Source organism: Pteropus alecto, unplaced genomic scaffold (assembly GCF_000325575.1).
Source record: "Pteropus alecto unplaced genomic scaffold, ASM32557v1 scaffold7, whole genome shotgun sequence".
In the NCBI taxonomy this organism is placed as follows: Eukaryota; Metazoa; Chordata; class Mammalia; order Chiroptera; family Pteropodidae; genus Pteropus; species Pteropus alecto.
In genome coordinates this window covers 53,239,459-53,262,354 of record NW_006494614.1, presented here as the reverse complement: position 1 = coordinate 53,262,354, position 22,896 = coordinate 53,239,459, and the positions used below count along the sequence as shown (strand labels likewise).

The window sequence follows — 22,896 nt, the reverse complement described above, 5'->3', positions numbered from 1 at the left end:
CTGTGACATTTATACAAGCCAATACCTACAATACCCCAAGAGACAAGAACAGATGAATGTTTCTTTTAAAGAATGTTTAAGTGTTCACCTATAGCTAAAGGTTAGTGAGGTGTTCATATTTCCTTCTATATTATTTTTGAAAATGAATTTCACAAATAATGATTAATGTGCTCATGTTAGTGCTTTGTCATTTTTTCTAATATATATATATATCTTAAGTATGTAGAAAGTTCTGAAATTCTGTTAGTGGGGTTTATATAAAGTCTTGCCTAGGCACCTGGTGATAGCTACCTTTTACAAATATTATTAGCCTTTTACTTCAAATTCATTTCTAAAACGACAGCAGTCAGGAGCATTGGATCAGCCTTAGTGACTGTTCCTCCCTTGCCTCAATAAACAAGTTGTGCTCACAGCAGTCTGCACATTGGCTCAGGTAGTCCCTACAGAGTACATTAGCTTCCTCTGGCTGCCACAACAAATTGTCACAAACTGGACGATTTAAACAACAGAAATTTATTGTATCACAATTCTAGATGCAAGAAGTCTGAAATCAAGGTCTTGGCAGGGCCATGTTCCCTCTGAAATCTTTAGAGGAGTCCTTCCTTGCCTCTTCCTAGCTTTTGACAGTTTGCTGGAAATCTTGGCTTGCAGCTCGCACATAACTCCTATCTCTGACTCCATCTTCACCTGGTAATCTCCCTGTGTGTGTCCGTGTCTTCAAATGGCTCTCTTCTTGTCAGAAGACCAGTCAGACTGAATGAAGGGCCCAACCTACTCTAGTATGATTTCATCTTAACTAATACATCTATAAGGACCTAACTGCCGAATAAGGTCACATTTTGAGGTGCTAACAGTTCAGACTTCAAAATAACTTCTGGGAGTGTGAGTACACAATTCAATTCATAATACAGAGTGTATACTTCTCAGGGGCAGAGACTGTGTCTTGTATGCCCAAAGCCCAGCTAATGTCTGGCCCAGTACATTTTTGTTAAATGAATGACGATATGCACAAATACTCTGCTCTGTTATCTCGAGAACTGGGTCGCCGTTTATGCTGTTCAGGAGCGCCTCTTTGATGTGTCCTCTGCCTCCAGGCCTCCACTGCAGCCCTATTGGAATCCTGCATTCCAGTCAAGCAAGAATAAAAACTTAATTTTCTCCAAATACCACATATTCTCTCACTTCATTGCTTTTTCTTATGCATTAAACATCCTCCTACTCCCCATATCTCTATATCAAATCAATGCTCTCCTACCTGTTATAAACTTATCCCAAATGTTTATGAATGCATGCTTGTTATGGTACTTCATTATTTTTTCATATTTCCCCATCCCACTAAGATGAGAGCTCCTTGAAGTCAGGAACTAAGTTGTGTTCATAATTACATTCCCAGTACCAAGCACAACACTAGAAGTGAATTTACCTTGACACTCCAAGGCCCTTCAGTTGCATGGGCTACTTCAAGCCTGGGTGCCTCATGCCAGGCACTTTGCTGGGTACTGGGGACACAGAGACAAGGGGGAAGGGAGCTCATACTTATCCAGCACTTGTTAGATGGCACTAGCACTCTGAATGAATAAAAGCTCAAGGAGTATAATATACATATAATATTATATTCTTTTTTTAAAGAGAAGCCTCCAAATTGCAAAACCTTCAGACCTCATAAAACCTGTATTTTCCCCTGCATAGCACCTGTAGTGCTGAGTGATTTAATTCTAGAAATATTTTCATGTGTAGACCTCATTCAGAAATTATTTATCTTTAGATCATCATAACATTTTTTGTATATCTCTCTTATTACTTTTTATATTTTCTATTAAATTATCATTTTATATATGTATCTTATTTTCTCTACTAGATTATAAATTCTATAAGGACCAGGTCTATGTTATAATAATCTTCATCTATATCATATATTCTGATAGTAGTGTGTGGTCAATAAATATTTGCTGAGTGAATATTAAGAGCAACCGACAACTTATTTATTAGTATGGTGCGGGCATTTTCTTTCATTATTGCATTTAATACAAAAACATGTGACATAAGTACCATTATTCCTATTTTGAGGGTGAGAAAACTGAAGCTCAACAAGATGAAGTAAAATGACTGGTCTCATAGCTAATATATGGAAATCCCAGTTTCAAACTTAGGTATATGTCTGAATGACAAAGCCAGGCTATTAACCACTGCAGAGAAATAAATCATTCTTCAGGGAGTTGAATAAGATCTATTTCTTGTGCTTAAAGAATCCCCACTTGGTAGAGGAATCAGACATGTAATTTTTTTAAGTGATGAATGCTATAATGCCCCGAAACAAAATGCTCTGGGAACACCACCCAGAAGCTGGCTAAATGTGCCTGGGAGAGTTGAAGAATAAGCCACTCAGCTGGGGATGGACATTCAAACAAGGGAAAAACACGTGAAAAGGCACAGAAGGGCCTGGCCATCAAGGCCACACAGGAAGTTCTCTGTGATAGAATGTATGAACCTTAGGATACGTGTGGAGAGGTGAGGTTGCAAGAGTTCATAGAGCCCAAATCATGAAGGCCTCACATGCCATGCAAAAGAAACTAAGGAAGATTTTATTCCTCAGGTCATGGAGAAGCAATGAGAGCTTTAAAGAAAGGAGATGAAATGTTTGCATTGATTCATAAGAAATTTTCTCTGACAGCAGAGAGAGAAATTTTCTCTCTCTGAAGGAGAGAGTCCAGAGTACATGACCCTTAGGGGGAGCCTAGTTAGGAGTCCTTGGCAGGTCCAGGTTTTGAGATTCTGTAGGCCTGAGCCCAAGCAGCAATGCTAGGTAGATTTGAGAGGCATTTCTGAGGTAAAATTGACTGCATTTGTTGGATGATTAGAAGTGCTAGATAAGCATTAGTGAGAAAAAGCAGAAGTTTCTGATTGCAAGATTGGACAGACAGCATTAACCAGATAAAGAATAAAAAAAAAAAAAAGGTCTGGGAAAGATAATGAGTTTATTCGTAGACAGTTAAATGGAAATTTGGAGCAGAGGACATTGTGATCTATGCTGGAGATATGGATTAGTGAAGTATCAATAAAGGATAAGAATCCCCATTTATTAATTTATTCAACAAATATTGAGGCCCTAGTATGTGCCAGGTGCTATGCTAGGTGCTAGAGGCACAAAGTGTTGCCACTCTTACAGAAATTACAATCTAGTGGCAGATAGGCAACGAACAAACAAAATAATTTTATTGTAAGATAAATATCATGAGGAGACTTATGGAGGGGGGACTATGATAGAAAATGATAGAGTAGGAGACTAGTATATTTGGAGGTATCAGACAGCATCATTTAAACTGAGACCTAAAGGAAAAAAGTTGTTCTACAGGGAAGAGCTAGAGGAAAGGAGTGAGAGAAGTAGATAGAGGTACGCATGTTGGCAACATCATTTATGAACAGCAAACCAATAAGGGGATGCCTTCAAAGAGACTGAGGAAAGAACAGAGAGGTAAGAGAACAAACAAACAAACGTATTCTCTTTGACAAGAGAGAAAGGAATTCTAGAACGCTGCTGTCTACTACAGTAGACACTAGACACATGTGACTATTCAAATTAGTTAGAATTAAATAAAATGGAAAATTAAGTTTCTCAGTCCCACTAAGCACATGTCAAGTGCTTAATAACACATGTGGCTTGAGGCTACCATATTGGACAACACAGGCATAGAACATTACCATTGCCACCGAAAAATTCTGTTGTCAGTGTCGATGTAAAGGAAAGTTGATAGTGTCAAAAACTGAAGTGAAGTCAAGTGGGAGGCGAACTAAAAATAGGGCCATTCCTGTCCTCTCTACTCCCCTCAAGGTGAATCCTAATTATGTATTGAATAATAAAATGAAATTGTGGTTTTAGAAGTGGGAAACTCCCCTTTCTGGTTTTCATTAAGTAAATATCTGTAATGTTAAATTTGGAAGGGATCGTAGCAATTCTCATTTGCTGTATTCACCACTCCCTCTATCAGACAATATGGAAACTGCTGTTCAGACAGACTGTTTTCAAAGACATCCAGGGCTTCATGTTGGCATCAAGACTAGGAAATACATTTCAGTCTGAATTTTTTTCTATAATAATATGGATATATCCAAATTAGAGTTAAGGGAAGTCCTATAAAACTTGAACCCAAAGATTTTTAGTTTAATTAATCTAAGCCATTTTCCCTATATCACACTAATTGCAGAGGGTTTCAGTTTAGTAATCAATTGGAATGTCATAATACCATAGAGGTCTATTTCAAAAGACAATTTAAGTAATCTTTCATAAAATGTGCTTTGCCTTTAGGAAGAATATGCAGGGTTCTTTTTTTCTCTCTAATCCTACTATCAAATTTTAGTTTTGCCTATACCTGGCTTTTATAATGTTTTCAAATAATATTTCACCAGTAATGAAATCTTGAGGACAAATGATGCAACTATAAGACAATAACTCCGTACAACGCTTATAATTTTCTTTTATTTAAAAAGATTGCTAAAATTTTTCCTTTTATAATTAACTGCTCTTTAAAAATTTTAGATGCAGCAGGAAGCAGAAGCAAATGCCTGTCATTATGGTAGTATATAAAACTTAATGGGGAAGTTTTCAGCCAAAACATGATGAAATAAAGGAAAAAAAGAAGGATAATCTATTTTCTTTTGCTTTGGAGATGAAACGATGATTAGAAGGTATGATTATGAAAAGTGAGAGCATATGTGAGAGCAAGACTTAACTGTTTCCTTGTCTTTTTGAGAAATTTAGACAAAAGCAAATTGAGATGAAACATGGTTATTAGATTATCATATTTTATATGTGAATAAGCAAGAACTTCTAATATGTCAAAATCAAACTAATCAAGATTAGAGTGATACTAATCTATAGTTGATTTATGTTTGCAAGGAGAAAATTATTTGTCTATTTGATTCCTTTTACAAAGAAGAGTATATATTATCTCAGATGTATAACTAATTTCAAAATTTCCTCCAGAGAGGAAAGTTAAGACAGAGTTTTACAAAAAGGATGCAGACTAGAGTTTGGCATTTAGATCTAAAGCTGTATGTTACAGCCTCAACCAAATCCTCTTGCTTTGCAGCAGGGATATCTTTAGAGACCTTTAGAATGTTTAATTAAGCTCCTTTCAGGCAAATTTGGAGGCTATAGAAACAGCAACATGATATAAACACTTTAGATTCACAAACAGAAGTTATTACATACACGGAATCTCTCGTGGGTGCAGAAACATTCAGTACCCTCACATTATCCACGTAAAAAGTTTAAATTCCTTGGCTTACATCCTTGTTCCTTCCCAATCTGCCTCTGTCTCTTCCTTGACACAGGCCCTGCACCACATTCAAGCTGTAATACACCCTGTTCTCCAAACACATCTTGCATATGCTCCCCTGTGGCCCGGGGTTCATGCCACCTACTGAAATGCCATCTACTTCCCTTTCCACTTAACTAGTTTCTACCCTTCTGTCAAGGTCTAGCTCAGATTCTGTCTTCTTCATGACTTAATCTTTTTTTCTTTAATGTGAAGATTCCTCACTATCCATAACACTAATTTGGTACTTACCATATTTGACCTTGCATTTCTGGTTTATTATTTTATATATGTCTATTTGTTTTTCCAAAGGACATAATTCCCTAAAGGGAAAAGAAGAGTTAGCATTTACTGAGCACTTGTTGTGTGATTCTAGTATTTTATATATTATTTCAATCCTTCCTTACAATGTCACGAAATAGATATTATTGTTCACAATTTACAACTGAAAAAATAAGACATCTAAAAACTCCAACAAGATTAGTCAGCTATTAATCGATAGAACCTATCCACTGCAGTGCCTTAGTAATTTTTTCCAATATCACTATACATCATACTATCCCTGTCTATAGAGTTATTTTAATCACAGTACCAACCACGGTATATTTAGTATATACTCAACATCTGTGTAGCCACTATTTTGCTGAAGTCAGCCTATTCTCTATCACGTAAAGTCTAGAGTATAGATCCTCCTCTGTAATGCCAGATATCTTGTATATTATCTTACCATATCCTCATAACACCAGTTCAGGAAAACCCTTTCACCTGAGTGTATCTGTGATGTCGAACAATCTACTTCACTGATTATTTGGCTAATTGATGATATTAATTATTTAAATATGAGGCATACACCACACTACAGTCTTCTGAGGTGCTAGATCGTTTAGATATAAGACATTAGTCATAATCAATCAGCAGCTTTGAAGCCTCTAAGCCACCATCTTCAGCTATGCCCTCTCTTCACACTTGTACTAATATACATCTCCCCGTACTGCTGAAAAGTCTCTTTCATCTCCTATCACTATTCTTTACCTTAATAACATTATTCACATAAATACAGTTACATTTGTGGAGAAATAAAGACGAGAGAACCCAGGGAGAATAGCTGGCTTCTTACACATGACCTCAGTGGGTAACAGCCCCTTATTGGGTTATCACGGTATTGAGTCTGGGCCTTCATTCTGCATGCTCTGAAACTCAATTATTGTCAGTGTATCCAGGGATGACTAAGCTCATATGCCATAATAACAAGTTATTAATTTACAATAGAAAATATGTCTGCTCGCAATTACAGAATGTGCTAATTAGTACATTCACTCTCATTAAGAAAAGCAAGATGGAAAACCATATTTTAATTACCAGGTGGCTTGGTGAGCCTGATCTCTGAGAGAGGGAAATCAGCTGACCAAAAAACCTTTATGGCTACTGTCATTGAGCTAGAATGGCCAGATGAGCCCATCTTGAGGATTGTCCCAACCAACCAGCACATTCACATCAGCAACCTGGAGCTGGAGCAGGAGAGCATCACCACCACACGGAGCTAGAGATATATTGCCGAATTCTTTCTGCCAGCACTCAAGAAGACTCTTCCTCTTTTCTTTTCTCAATTTACTCAGTTTTTTTAATTCTTTTCCTAAAGTATAACTTCCTTCACATTCAAATATGCCTCGATTAATATATCTTGAAGAAACAGGCTCTTTTCTCTTGCTTTGAGCCAAAATCAGATCAGATATGTATCTTTGACATCGTCGAAGAGATAGTACTTTTGTCTTTTATCCTCTCATTTAGGCTGTATCTTTTCAGGCTCCTGATTTGGGGCAGAGGTCTTTGCCCTAACCCCCCCACCTCAGGGCCTACAGAGTCCTATTCTCCATGCCACTCTCAGCTAGGTTCACGGCAATACAAGCTCTTTGCAGAAGCTCTTTAGTCCACTGTTAGTTTCAGGACTTGCTTTCTTCTCTGCACTTGGATTCCTACTTCATTTTTAGACTCTGAGACTTTCTCCTACTTGCAAACTAAGCTAGTCATTTAAAAGTAATTTATAAGTGTTCTATTCAGAAGTTTTAGCTGCTTTCCAATGAGAAGGATTTCCAGGACATCTAATGTGCCAAATGGCTGGAAATAGAATCTCAATGTATATTTTTCTTTCATACTTTTATGTGTTCTAGATGCCTTTAGCTCATTATTTTATCTGAATTTTATCACTCCCCAATGACGCATAGTCCCCTGCCAAGTTACTACCCAAGCAAGGAAGCTGCCCCAGAGAGGGCATGCCTGGGTTCCCACAGATCCCTTAGAGAAGTGAAGTTAGAATTCAATGTCATTTCTCCCAAACCCTCACTTGTTTTGTTTTTTTGTTTGTTTGTTTTATTCACATAGTATATTTTGTGTGTCTGTGTGTCTCCTATAGGCTTGGCCTGTACTAGTTCCCAAAATTATAAAAACAAATAAGCCATGGCCTATATCCTTCAGGACCATACAGATTCACAGTATAGATAGATGGATAAACAAAGTAATTTCAGAATGATAAATGCAACAAGAGTGGTACGATCAATGAAAAGACAATGTGCTTTCAAAAAAGAAGTGACCTGTTTGTCTGGAGGCAAAGGTGGATAGGGCAGCAGAGAAAAGGAGACAGCACCTGACCTCAGTCTTGAAGGCCAAGTAGAAGTTCACTAGATAGATAAGGATAACAGGAGAAAGGCATCTTTTCAGTCATCGAGAACCTAAGCTAAGACAATAAGACAAGGAACAACCTGGTGTGAGAAGCTGTGGCTGGCAATTTTGTATAGCTGGAACGAAGGGTGCAAAGGAGCAAAGTTAGGCATTGAGGAGTCAGGTGAAGGTCAAATGATGAGGAACTTTGAACGCCATGCTTTGAGAATTTTAGACTTTATCCTGAGGGCATACAGATACCTGAAAGGATTTTGAGCAAGAGAATAATATGGTCACATACATATTTTAGAAAGATGGCCGGAAACATTTTTCATAGCTTACATTCCACTGCTCTACTCAGCTTCTCACCCTGGATGTTTTGGGAGTTAACTGGAGTGACTTCACAGAACTTGGAGGTTCAAAGCTCAAGGAATGGCCATGAGAAAGCCTTCAGGTTTTGGTAGTTACTTCCCTATTTGAATCCTGAACCCTTTTAAGCCATCTGGTTTAAGGAGAATTAGCCTGTAGCACCCTGCTTCTGAAAACCTCCCAGCTGGCATAGAACATCCTCTGAGACTCCAGCTAAACAAGATTATGCTGCTGCTGATCTGCCATAGCTGAGAGCAAGTCAGACTGGCATCTCTCCAATTGTTCAGCATCCAAAGGTTTTATAATTATAAAGGCTTTTTACATCACATTAAAAGAAAAATAAAACTGCATAAATGAGTGTAGCATATTTCATCCAGGCGATGGTAAAAAGACAAAATCTTTTTAGAGAAAGACTGATCGCTCTTTGCCCTTGGCTCCTTTAGATTATTGTGCACATGCTTCTGGCTGAGCACTTGTCCCATTCCTGGGTTTATGTAACTGTTTGTTTACATTTGGTTCCAATCTCCCTAGGCTCTGTAATCTTTGTATTCACAGTGCCTGACACAAAGTAGATACTTCATAGATGCTTGCTTATTGAAAGGTTAGATGGGTGAATAAAATATATTTTTAAGTGATTACCTAAGTTTAAAAAAAAAGAATACTGATATTACGCATCACCAGTTTCCATCTTCTGTAGGTTCCATACTTAAACTCTATTATGAAAACTGAAATTAGTACCAGGTATTGGAGATAAAAAGTAAATAATATGGTCCCTGCTCTCAAGATAATCACTCCGGCTGGAGTGGGAGACAAGTAACCCAACCCAGCGTGATGAGAATTATGATAAATACACAAAGAGAATCCTTGGGGAGGCATCAGCCCAGCCTAGAATAGGAAGATTGAAGAGAGAGTCAGAGATGGCTTATAGAAAGTCATGATCCTTGAGCTCCATCCTGAATGAGGAATGAGAATTAGAATTTTGTTCCACTGTCCATGTGTTATGATATATAATAATGACTAGCAATGGGCCTGTTAGCCATTTGAATTCTGGATGAATAATGACATAGTAAATTGGAACTCAAATTATTTTAGTAAGAAAACTATTGCAGTTTTTTTATAAACTCGTGGTATTGACCCATTTTTTTTCAATCATCAGATGTTTACCGAGCACTATTCTCAGTGTATTGGGGATACCTAGAAGTATAAACCATGACACTACATCTTCAAGAGATTATAATCTCACTGGAGGCTGTGATGACCTCACACACAAAACAGTTCATGGACGTGCAGGGCATTGTATTTATCAGACCCAAAGCCTGATAGGCAATAAACGAGCAGAAGTAAGAGCCGCGGCTCAAAATACTTGGGAATAGGCCATTAGAAGAAGATAGACCTTGAGCAGGTCTAATACAGAAGAGAAAAAAAAGAAGACAAAAAGGAGAAAATGAAGATAAGAGAAAAGGATATTCATATATGAGAACTTGAAAAGGACGGAGATGGGGCTGAGAGTGGAATACTAAATCAACTTAAAATTACTGAGAATTACCATGAGCCAAGTGCCATGTTAAGCATAGAAGAGATAAATATGAAGGAGACATCAAATGTACTGACAAACACTAACAGTGCAATCTCACTGGCAGGCCATAGCTGAATGCACAACAGACATGTTTAGTTTGGACTATAACATGCCTTTAATTTTTTAAATCATTTTGAAATTAAAATTCTATAATATTTACATGAAAATCTAGATATCTTGCTTGGAGCAATTGTCTAGAGTTGAGCAGAAGCAGCCCTTTAGGTGGAATATATTACCAAATTTGCTACTCATCCTACTTCACTCACGTTAGTGTTACCTGCCCTATCCCTATGGACTTTAGATTTTGCCATCCCTGGTTAAAATCTAGCAAAAAGGAAAGACATTTGTATAAATAATTATACAGTTGGCCTTTTCTGTTCACGGGTTCCACATTCATAGATTCATCTAATCTTGCCCAGTTGGTCAAACCTGTGGATGTGGAACCTATGGATACAGAGAGCCAACTAAGAGTCTGAGTATCTGAGGATCTTGGTATCCGTGGGAGTTCCTATAATTGATACCCTGCAGATACCCAGGGATGACTGTAATAGGCAGTAGAGGACAATGTGAAGTCTAAAGCACTGTGGAAGTTCATCATTCAATAGCTATTTCCTGAGTTACTCTGATCTCAGTCATCTTACTACTACTGGGGAAATGCTGGTGCCTTGATTCCTGAAATTCACTGTTTACTGATGGAGAAGTATATGGAGCAAATAATCACTGCACAGAGTGATGAATGCCACAGCAAAGTTATGTGGACAAGACACAGTGTGGCCCCTAGCACAAGTGATCACCTGTCCTCAGAAAGTCAGAGAAGCAGCACTTGAACTTGGTTTACACCAAGGAATGGAGGCATGAAGCAACATGTGAAACTCAGGGAAAACAAGGAATCTAATATGGCTGTAGTGTAGGATGACTAGAGATATTTAAGCTGGAAACTAAGAGAATCAGATTTGCATTTTAGTGGGGACAGTGTGTTTGGAACATTAAAATTAGAATCAAAGACATTTCAAATTCAGAGGTTATCCTAAGAGTCTAGGCCTGAAACGGAGGGGACAGAGAGGTTAGGGTGGATACCATGACATTCAGAGAGGGAGAAATGCAAGGCATCATATGATGAAGTATTGAAATATACATTTCAAATGATAGAAGCTAAGGGCACTTAAAGTAAATCTTTCAGTGTCAATAAATCTGGAAACAATATTTTATAAATCTGTTGTGATGCCTTTTTAAAATTCAAGTCCTCCTCTCGCTTATACAAAACATAGTTTAGTTCTTTTTATTTTTATTGTTTAATTTTTCTCTCCATGTAATGGACAAAACTTTAACTTCTGATAAAGAAACTAGTCCTGTAAAAACGACAATGAGATACTACTACATACCTATTAGAATGGCCAAAACCTAGAACACTGACAACACCAAATGCTGGTGAGAAACTCTCTTTTATTGCTGGTGGAATGAAAATTGGTACAACCAGTTTGGAAGACAGTTTGGCAGTTTTTCACAAAACTAAATGTACTCTTACCATATGATCCAGCAATCATGCTTCTTGGTATTTACCCAAGGAACTGAAAAGTCATAAAAACCTGCACATCAATGTTTACAGCAGCTTTATTCATAATTGCCAAAACTTGGAAGGAATCAAGGTATCCTTTGATAGGTGAATGGATAAATCAACTGTGATACATCCAAACAATGGAATATTGTTCAGTGCTAAAAAGAAATGAGTTATCAAGCCATAAAAAGACATGACAAAAACTTAAATGCCTATTACTAAATAAAAGAAGCCAATCTGAAAAGGCTACATATTGTATGATTCCAACCATATGATATTCTAGAAAAGACAAAACTACGAAGACAATAAAAATATCGGTGGTTGCCAGGGGTTGTGTGGAGAGAGGAGGATGAATAGGTGAAGCACAGGGGACATTTTTAGTGCAGCAAAACTACTCTACGATATTATAATGATGAATGCATGTTATTATACATTCGTTCAAACCCATAGAACGTACAACACGAAGAGTGAAACTTAATATAAACTATGTACTTTGGGTGATAATGGTATGTTGTTATAGGTTCATTAATTATAATAAATGTACTACTCTCGTGGGGGATATTGATAATGGCAGTGCTATGCATGTATGGGAACAGGGGGTATAGGGGAAATCTATGTACCTTTCCGTCAATTTTGCTATGAGTCTAAAAGTAACTTTTTAAAAAAAAGAGACTAGTTCTGATGTTTACTAGCTGTATGTCTAAGCTCAACTAGCTTAGATAAGCTGACTTATCTAAATACCAGTAAAATAAAACTTCTGATACTTCACAGGGTCTTCTTTATTCTCTAACAGAAAAAAATATACATGATAACACAGTAAAATCTACAGTTTAATGTAATTGGTTATTAGTATAAGGAATTTAAATTAGAAAAAGTAAATCATTTGGAGTGTGCTTAGGACATTTTATTTGCATACCATTTTACAGATTTATTTGTCATTGCTTCTCATTATTAAAGTAAACATCACAATTCACTGTGATAAAAATTCTATTTTTTAAAAGACGTTTAAATCTCTCAAGTCGAGAAAATTCCATATAATTTGGTGTAAAGACTTGTTCAGATTATTTGAATAAATGAGATCAAGGTTAAATAAATAAAATCTACTGTCACTAAAACATTACATGTTTTATGTCCTTACAAATAAGAAGCACTCTGTCAAAGTACAGGGGTCACTAACAAAATGTTCCAGATAGATAACATAGAGAAGTTATGGGGAATGGTGTTTCATATTGCTCTTTTAAAGCTGTATTCTTTCTGCAGAGAGTCGCTTTGCATATTAAACCAGTAAAGATAATCCTTATTGGAAAGGAATCATTTTTTCTCTCATTTTCCTGCTAAAATACCATAAAGCTTTTACTTTCCCATTTTTGATAGAAGCATTAGTGCAAGAAATAGTTCACTTTCTTCTTAACTTTGCAAGAAATGCAATGTGATACAACTGATAGCTTTTTTGCCTGACTTGAGAAACATGAGAAAGAAGTGCGACTATGACAAACTGGAGAATAAATGACCCATCTAAAGAAGACCATGCTCTAGCCAATTGTTGCTATGCAACAAGATTGAGAGCCAGCGTTGGTAGAATGTCTGATTCCATGTGAAGCCGTAAATCCATATTTTATGCAAATTTTTCTAATTTTAAACATGCGTGACTAATTCAAAAATTTGTAAACACTGTGGGTCAAATTAAGCCTTCAGCTTGCTGATTTGCAATCTCTAAAATATATCATGCTCTAGACTCTGATATTTTGAGTCGGAAAAATTCGTGTACTAATCTTGCTTTTGTAACTTACTAAGTAATAAAAACTTGGGCAAGCAGGCTCATTTCACTAATATAAAAAGTTGTTATAATAATTTGTTCATCTGGTTGTTATTTTTCTTACAATTTTGTATAAAAATTTTCAAACACAAATAAGTTTGAAGATTTTTATTTTACCATGAACACTCATAGACTCCCCACATATTTTCTGCTATTAACATGTTACTACACTTGCTCTCCAGGATATCTATCCATCTATCCACTCATCAATCCATCTTACTTTTGGATCAGTTGCAGCCATCAGTATACATCCTTCACTGGAATGCTTTGAGGAATAAATGGAATAATGCACAGAAAGCATCAAGCACAATATCTAGCATGTAGATAAACATAAAAGTTGTGATAGCCCCCTTTCCTCCACCTATGTTTACAATGTGTAGCTTGAATGTCATTGGACCCACTAAGAGTGTGTACTTTATATTGGAAAGAGAGAGATTTCTACAATAAAATTTTCATCAGAATCCCTTTGGCTCCTATCTTAAGATTGTGTTCAGAACCTCAAAATCTGTTCCAGCCAAAATAGAGTATCCCCATTTCTCTCTAATCTTCCCTCTTATTAAAAAAAAGAAAGAAAGAAAGAAAGAAAAAAAAAAAAAGCTTTAGACATAATAAAACAAACAAACATAGGAAGACTCTAAAAGTTGGAAAGAAGAAGACAAACTGGCTCAGAGTCAGTTGACACTGAAATGAGTTCTCTGGATTTTTTTGTTTCCCATCTATTCTGGATGGGGCACTGGATAGTCCTACATCCTGGAATCCCTGACAGACACAGACAGAAAAAAAAAAAAAGCCTCAATAAAAGCCTGCCCCTCCCCACCCACTGTAGCCAAAAGACTGGGAAAAGGATGGGCTAATAGAATGGGAATCTTTTGATAATAGTTGCCCTACTCTAACCAAACATCCAAGGAAGAACTATCCCCTCTCCCTCGCAGTGCCAGTGGACTGTGCGATATCCAAACTTCTGGTCCCACCGAGGATAGAGAGAAAGACAATTATGAGCTGGCTCTGTATTTCCTCCACTGGGTTGATGTTAGGGAGCCAAATAGGAACTGCACTTCCACTCTCATCAGGCAGCAAAGAGATAGAACCAGCTGGTGTGAGAGTGTTTCTGGATGAGATTAACATCTGAATCAGTATACTGTGTAAAGCGGATTGCTCTTCTAATATAGTTGGCCCCATCCAACCCACTAAGGGCCTGAATAGAATAAAGAAGCATAGTCAGAAACAATTCTCTCTCTTTCTGTCTTAGAGCTGGGACATTGGTCATCGCCTAACTTCAGACTCAGACTTGAACTGAAACTTACATCAACTTTCCTGAGTCTCCAGCTTGCCAACTGTAGATCCTGGGACTTCCTAGCATGCATGATTGCATGAGCCAATTCCTTATAATAAAATTACTTCATATCTCAAATTGGTTCTGTTTTTCTGGAAAACCCTGATTAATGCAGTTCTACTAACCACAAGAAACTAAATCCTGCCAAAAATCTGAATGAATGTGGAAGCGGATTTTTCCCCAGAGCTTCCCAATAAAGCTTGGTCTGGCCGACACATTGATTTTTGCCTCGTGAAATTAGAGGTAGCAGACCTAGACAAGCCCACCCAGATTTCTGACCTCAGAACTGTGAGACAATCAAAGTTGTTTTTAAGCTACTATGTTTGTGGTGATTGTTATTCATCAATAGAAAACTAATACACTGACTTCTTCATCTTCTACCATTCTGCTTCCTTCATTCACTCACTTCAGCCACACTGGCCTCCTGGCTCTTCCTTGACAACACCAGGCACCCTCCCCCTGGAGGTCCTCAGCATTGGCTTTTCCTGCTGGTTGGAATGCTCTCCCAGATGACTAGTTTCCTCACTTCTTCAGTCTTCCTAAAATATCACTTTCTCAATGAATCCTACCCAATTCCTTCCCTGCCACAACCTATCCTTCTTATACTGCTCTGCTTTTTCATTTTCTCCAAAATATTTATTGCCTTCTAACAGACAATATAACAAACTTATTTATCGTACCTGTTGCTTGTTAGTGGTCTACCCCAATTAGAATGTAAGCCCATAAGGGCAGGGATATTTGTTTTACTTACAAACTTTCTGAACACCTGGAACATCCTCCAGCCTAGGAGAAGCTTACAAAGTACTTGTAGAATAAAATGAATTAACTCTATATCAAGTTACCTCTTAATGCATCATATTATAACATGATAAGCTGTGATATACATTTTACACCCCTCCTCATAATAACACTAAATATAGATATAAAACATCTCTATGTGAATGGAAATGTGATAGTAAATAATAAACTCTGTAGTCATTAGTATAAAAATATATTGGATGGTCCTTTGCCATTCTTATATCACTAGGGATAGGAAAATAGAAGAACTTTAATGACTGGCACTGAGATATTTGGAAAGGAGGTTGGGTGATACGAAAGGCACATTGGTCAAACCTAAGGCTTGCATAGTACATTTCTTAAAGCTACAGATACAGAAAATTGAACCAAATACCTTCTAAGATATCTTACAATCCTATATTCCATAATTATCCGGCCTCCCCACAAACTCAATGAACTGTTGGTTTAAGATTTGATCTCTCATCTTTTTATTGATGACCCTTAAATCTGCATTTGCAGCCCTCTCTGAGGACCCAAATCCCTATCATTTGTCTCCAAATGCTTCCAAACCTCTCCACGTGGATATTCCACTGTTACCTGAAACTGAACATGTCAGAATCATACTCAGCCTTGTGACCCTGGATTTCAATTCCTCCCCCATTTTGTGAGTTTTAGATGTTCTTCCAACCCCCCTTCAATGCCTGAGTCCCTCTCTAGACCCACTTTTTCTCCCTTAAAATTTTCTCTCTCATGTTGTCTTTTTCATTATCATTGCTCTTACTCTTGTTCAGGCTTCACTTCCTCAAACCTGAAATACTTGGTCAACATTCTAAATGATTTTCCTGGCTCCCATCATATCTGTGATTCTCTCTCCAACAATCCTATATGTCAGTGGTCCCCAACCTTTTTTGCACCAGGAACTGATGCTCCTAGAGAATCTAATGCCTGATGATCTGAGGTGGAGCTGAGGCGGTATGCGCTAGCGCTGGGGAGTGGCTGCAAATACAGATGAAGCTTTCTTTGCTCTCCTGCTGCTCACCTCCTGCTATGCGGCCCGGTTCCTAACAGGCCACAGACCAGTACTGATCCTTGGCCCAGGGGTTGGGAACGCCTGCTACATATGTCAATTGCTGAATCTTTCTAAAGTGGATTTTAATATTCTTAAGGCCTTAAAGTCTTCCAATGAGTCCCCACTGCCTACTGAGCACATTTTTATTAACACTCAAGCAAGCCGCAGGCTAGCTTGTAAGATCTATCATGGTCTGGTCTATTTAATCTAGTTTCTTGTCCCTCAATTTTTCTCCTTTTTTTTTTTTTTTTTTGATACATCCATCCTACCTAGTACTATTGTGGTGCTCAATAAAGAACAGATATTTTAAACAAAGTAAAAGTGGAAGCAAGGCTAGTTTAAGAAAATGTTTTGGAATTAAGGAAATGACTTTGCATGATATCTGATATCTTGACGTTTGTTATAGTGAGGAACTCAGTATCTTCCCTGAGAGTAGCACCTTTCTTAGTGTGTAAATATGCCTTTGGGAAGTGATTTTCATATATAGCGAATTGCTGGTATCATATATTCCAATGAAAGTTAAAGCAATCTGAATCTGAAATGGATCACCCTGTGAGCAGTGTTCTCTGCTTGTTTCTGCAGGGAGCCTCGCAAGGTGGTCCTGCATAAAGGGTCTACTGGCCTGGGCTTCAACATCGTGGGTGGAGAAGACGGAGAAGGTATTTTTGTATCCTTCATTCTGGCTGGTGGACCAGCGGACCTGAGTGGGGAGCTCCAGAGAGGAGACCAGATCCTATCTGTGAGTATCTCTCCTTCATTTTCATTCACTCCATGTCTGACACCATTTAAGTAAAAGTCACTTTTGGTTATGACCCCAAAAACAGCTTAATTACAAAGGAAAAATGATGAGAGCATTATGGCTTCGGGTGCACATTGCAGTTTAAATGGCGTTCAGGTGCTTGATGTTTATTATTTCTTCAGGAAAAGGTGCTAGTGTTCTCATTTAGATTTTCTGAGACCTATTTACATGCAGTAAAACATTGAGAAACATGATATGTTATATTACTTATTTTTTTTAGTGCAAATTTTTTCCCAAATCCATGATTCTATTCTAAAACCTGCACCTTTATACGACTATCTGAGAAAATACATAACATAATGCTATACACAATTTGGTAATGTTGATAAGTGGTGGCAGAATCGCCACTTACCTAAATGCAAGAATTACCAGGAACATGTTATTAAGCACTTATTATTTACCACGAATTTTATAAGTTATTTTTAATTCTTACAATTATTCCAAAAGGCACTGTCCCATGTCCAGATGAAGAGAATAAGGTTCAGAGAGGTTAAATAACTTGTCAGAGTTTACCTAACTAGAGAGAGTCAAAGCTGGGATTTATATATGCAGTTTAATGCCCATCACATCTTCCCCCGCTCCTTTCTCTCTTCCCTCCTCAATTTCCTCTCTCCCTCCTTTTCTTCTTCCTTTCCTTTCATCTTTTCTTTCTTTAGTTTCTTTCTTTTTCAAATATTTAGTGACTGCTTCTTTCCACTACATCAAGCTGAAGTCACTGTAACCTGGAATATTGACTCTAAAATTCTATCTAGAACATACTGACATCATCATATCATCCTGGCTCAAAATCTGTATACTGGCCATCCACTTTGTCATTTTATCACAGTCAACACTCACATTGTCTTAGCATTACTCCAGATATAAAGCATGCACTTTTTCCCCAGGTTAATGCATGCGCTTTCACATGCATTAATTTGGGGGATCTTAAAAGAAATTTTGAGTGTCAGGATAGGTTATTCTTACTTCCACTTTCCACATCAGGAGAAGGAAATTCAAAAAGGCTTAAGATTGTCCAAAGCTCCACAGCTACTGAATATGATATTGGACTCAAAATCATGTCTCCGGACCCCAGATCAGTGTTTTTTCTCCTCTCTTCAAAACCTGACTGTAGTCTCATTGAACATAATTCCCTGTGTGTACATCACAGGCAGGTGCACACAGAACTAGAGAGAGCTAATATTTATGTGGTATTTTGGTGTCAATCACTGTTACAATTAATTTAATCTTACAGCAACCCTATGCCTTATTATACTCATTTTAAGGATGAAGAAACTGAGATGCAGAAATGACATTAGACTTTTAAGTCTGTTTAAATGAGAAACCTGTTGGGCCATAGGTTTTATTTGTTTTAACCTCTATACATACGGTAGAGAAAGGGATGAGCTAATAATCTTCTTATGGCTCAACAAAGAAAACGCACAAGTATTTCTATTTTCAAAAAGAAATCTTTCCATTTAAATATTACTGCCAAGACGACATAGTAAATAAAGCAACCAATCAGAATTATATTCTTCTTAGCAATTACAATTCACAGAATATAACAACAATCTCTGAAGCTCAGATATTATATCTCTTTTTATGTAAAACATTTGCAAGGATAGTTCAATAATGAAACTATTATCTGCTTTTTGCAATTGAAAAGAAGGAGGGGACATTTCTCCTTTTTAGCTTGTTAAAATTTACTTAAACTGTGGCTAGAAAGTGACTAGTTTTGAGGTTCAGTACTGGAATTTCCTTGGTTAACAATGCAAGAAAAGAATAAACAGGCTATCCTCAGAGAAACTCAAACACTACAATATGGAAAGAAGAATGACAGAATAGAATTATTAACAGTAGAATATGGAAAAAATATGCTTCATCTATAGCTTGCACCTGGACAAGCTATACCTTCCTGGAAAACAAAAGAACAAAAACTAAATAATAATCAAGAGTTAAATAAAAATTCGATACATATTACTAGGTCATATAAGATTAATTTGCAAATAAGTCATGCTAACAGTAAACCCAGTAAGTTTAGAGAAGAGAAATGGAATCCCCAGGGAAAAGAACTAGAGAGTAGGTCTCTGTTCTCAACTGGCCTTTGTAGAGAAGAGACTTGTATAATAGACAAATACCTTTCTGATCAGGGACATAATGTTTATTCCTATTTTCTAGAATTATTCTCCCACATAGACTATAGAATCTTCCTAGATAATTTATTTTATTAATGACTTACTGTTTACCGGGTTGTATGCTAGGACTTGAAGTCTCAAAGATGAATGAGATAAATATCCTGTCCTCAAAATATTCACAGCCTAAAAGCAGATATATCAATATATCTAATATGTATGTAAGTGCATAGATATAAATGATATAGATATAGATAAAGACGGGAGAGAGAGAGAGAGAGAGATGATAGAGATGGTATAGAAAAAAAAGGAGACAAAACACAGAATAGAATATGTCATATTTTAAGTGTTCAATCAGTGCTGCTATTACTACTAACAACTCTGCATTAAAAATGTGTCTGATGTTTTTATTATGAGTATAATCATGTGTAAAGAGGCCCTCTGTTAGGTAGTTTGAGCCATTCCTTCTTCGACACAAGGCTTGGACTAGATCAACATTTCCCAAAGTGTTTTTCACAGGACACTGAAACAGCAGGGTTGTATTAAGTTGCTGCTGACAGAAAGGATCCCCTGGTACCAGGTTTTTGCACCAAAGAACTTCTCAAAACCATTTGTTTAGCAATGTTGCATTGGGAATTTCCTTAGAGGCAGATAAAGTATATGGTTTCTCCCAAACATATTTGACCACCAATCTTGTACATAAGGAGCACCTCACCATTAGTGGAAAAGACTTGAGTGGATATTTTTATAGTTCCTGTAATTGACTGTTTTCCTATAAGATAGTCATACTCGCCTATAAAGGCAACCAGCTATTCACTATGTTTTAAGATTATGAGTGCCATCTAGTGTTCATACATTGTCTGAACACATTGCATGGCCACCTGAAGATAGAGGATTAGATACACCTTTGTAGAGATTTATCCTCCACTTCCCTCTCCCAACAGAGCTACAGAACTAAAGTAGTTAAGATGCTGTAAGATAAAGAAATCATCACCTGAGGCTATATTCCATACTCGTATTGTGAGTGACTTTTTCTGTCTAAATTCTCCTTTATGTATTCTATTTCTCAGGCATTCTTTGTATAAAGTCTTAATCTAGTAACTGAACTGTCTTCTAGAGGTATTCATGGAGGAGAATTTAGGGTATTCAGCATGCAATCACATTAACTAGTGCAGTGGTCTCCTCGGGCATTCTTCCTGCAGAGGGAAAGATAGAAATGCTTCTGTTATTATTTGTTTCAATGCTTTCTTATGAAAAAAATGTGGAGCAGAGCACATAGAAGTAATACCCCCCCTAACGAGATTTTTTCCTAAGCAATTTTAGTTTGTTCATTCCTCAGGAGTCTTAAAAAAGATCACTCCAAGCTGACCTCACTAACTCCAAAGCTCACTCTTGATGAACTGGAAGTATTTAACTGTGTTCTAAGATATGTGGTTGGGAATATGTGTTGCCAGAAGTAAAATACTACAGCTGTTGAGGTGAAGGGATGATAAGTAATTGTGAATTGTTAAATGGAAATTGAAATTACATGTGGATTTAAAAGAGTAACAGCTCACCTGGGTGTTTGATTTATTCTCAGGGTACTTAGCTATCTTCATGTTTAGAGCCATGCAGAGAGAAGGACTTTATTTGTCAGATCCTTATTGTCAAGTTATTCAAAAAGAATTTAAGCATTGTGTACACTGTTCACCATCTGGCATACTGATAAAGTTACCCTTATATTGTTACCTCAAATGACGACCTTAAGTACCTTCTAGTGTTATGCCTGAAGTCCCCATACCCCTGAAAAAAAAGTCTCAAATTATTTTCGATTCCCTGAAGTGGCCCTCTTAAGAACTTACAAAACTCACCCAGTGACCATGCCATATGGGCCATGTCCTTCCTTTCTGGCTCTGGCCTCCGGCCCCACAGAGGACCCTTGTTTTCATAGTTTTCAGTGCTTGAGGGGTTCTTGCTCGGTGTTTCTGAAACCAAAACTCCCCAAGATACCAGAGAGGCTCTGAGGCCTGTGAGCAGGCAGGGACAAGAGCCATCTGTGCTGCTTTGCCACCTTTTTCCAAAAGCACAACAGCTTAAACAAGACGTCTCGCCTAAGCAGCATCTTTAGCTTTTTTCCTTTCATCCTCGACACCTGGAGCCACCCAAATTCCAGCCACACTGCTACCCTTCTCTCAGGAGTAAGCATCAGTCCCAGCTCTGGTCACCCATGACCAATCATGAGAGCACTTTTTTTTGGTTGAGCTCCACCCACTCCACCTCCCCACGAAGATCACCCCTCCTCCCCCAAAAAAGAAGAGCAACTGAACTCAGAGACCAGCACTCCCTTAAACTCAGGAGCATATATTTCCAAACTGCAATCAGGTTAAGGGTGATTTCACTGCTTCCCCCAAGAAAATATGTTGACCTGTCCCTCATATATAGCTTTGTAATCAAGGGCTTGTCTTATACATTTGCTCAAAGAAACAGTATTTGCTGAAGGGAATACTGAACATCTTTAGCTTGAAAGACATGAAACATGTAATTTTTGTGAATCCCCGCCCTGCCCCCTGCTCATTCTCATCAAGATTTCAGAAATTTTAGGGTCCTCTGTCAGCCAGGGTACCCTATTAAACAACTTGGAAGTGAAATAAATGTTTTTGAAAACACAAAGATCTGTGGCCCTAATTCTGACCAGTTAAATTCAGGCCCAGAAAACATGTGAGGGCTGCCTCCTCGAATCCATGTGCCTGTTCCAGGCACTGCTCTCTGTAGAACCCCACTCTCTGCAGAATCACTGACTCTTCAGTCTCTGGTTTTTGCTTCTCAATTGTGGAGCCCACTCAGACTTCCCACCTTGCTGGACTTGTTTTTCTGCCCAACTCAGAGCCCACAGCTCCCCTGCTCAGGGAACACCTCAAAAAAAGAAAAAAAAAAACCAATGTGGCCAGTGGAGAGACTTTGTCAGTCTCAGAGAGTTGACCCCCAGTCCACCCACAGAGGGTAAGGACTCAGCAGGGCCTAGCTATGCCCTTTGAGTCCTTTATTCCTATTGATTACCCATGACATATAAACATCTCCATTGCATACATACTTCAGCTTCTGGGAAGAGCTTTTTAAAGGAGTATTTCACAGATCTGGTAATATACAGATTACATTTGTAGAATTGCTACTTTGAGAATAGCTGGAATTGGTATCATCAAACTGAATTTCAGACTTTCGAATGTTTCTTTCAAAAAGCATCTCTGATCATGTCATCCCTTTCTTAAAATATTTTAATAGCTTTCTATTATTCTTAAAGTACAAAATTCTTAACAAGGCCTACAAGTTTTTGTAGGGTTTGGCCCCTACCTGCCTTGTTGGCCTCATATGTATCACTTCCTCTCTTCACACTTATGTCCTAGCCACCCTGGCTTTTTCTTTTTCTCCAGTCGAGGAGGCTATTTAAAATATATAGTAAACTGGCTCATTGAATGGTTGTACAATTTAGCATGAGCCGATGCAATGAATAGCCACAGTGCTGTAGCTGAGGATTATGGGAGGTGGGC

The 22,896-nt window shown here is 37.6% G+C and overlaps 1 protein-coding gene across 2 annotated transcripts in view; it reads left to right on the top strand.

Moving 5' to 3' along the window:
• DLG2 (discs large MAGUK scaffold protein 2) overlaps positions 1 to 22,896 on the top strand; it is a 657,893-nt gene that overhangs the window by 333,227 nt on the left and 301,770 nt on the right. For both annotated transcript variants that reach the window (XM_006926670.1, XM_006926664.3), the window contains one exon: positions 17,048 to 17,204. In XM_006926670.1, the coding sequence (XP_006926732.1) occupies positions 17,048 to 17,204 (157 nt within the window). The remainder of the gene's footprint in view (positions 1 to 17,047; positions 17,205 to 22,896) is intronic.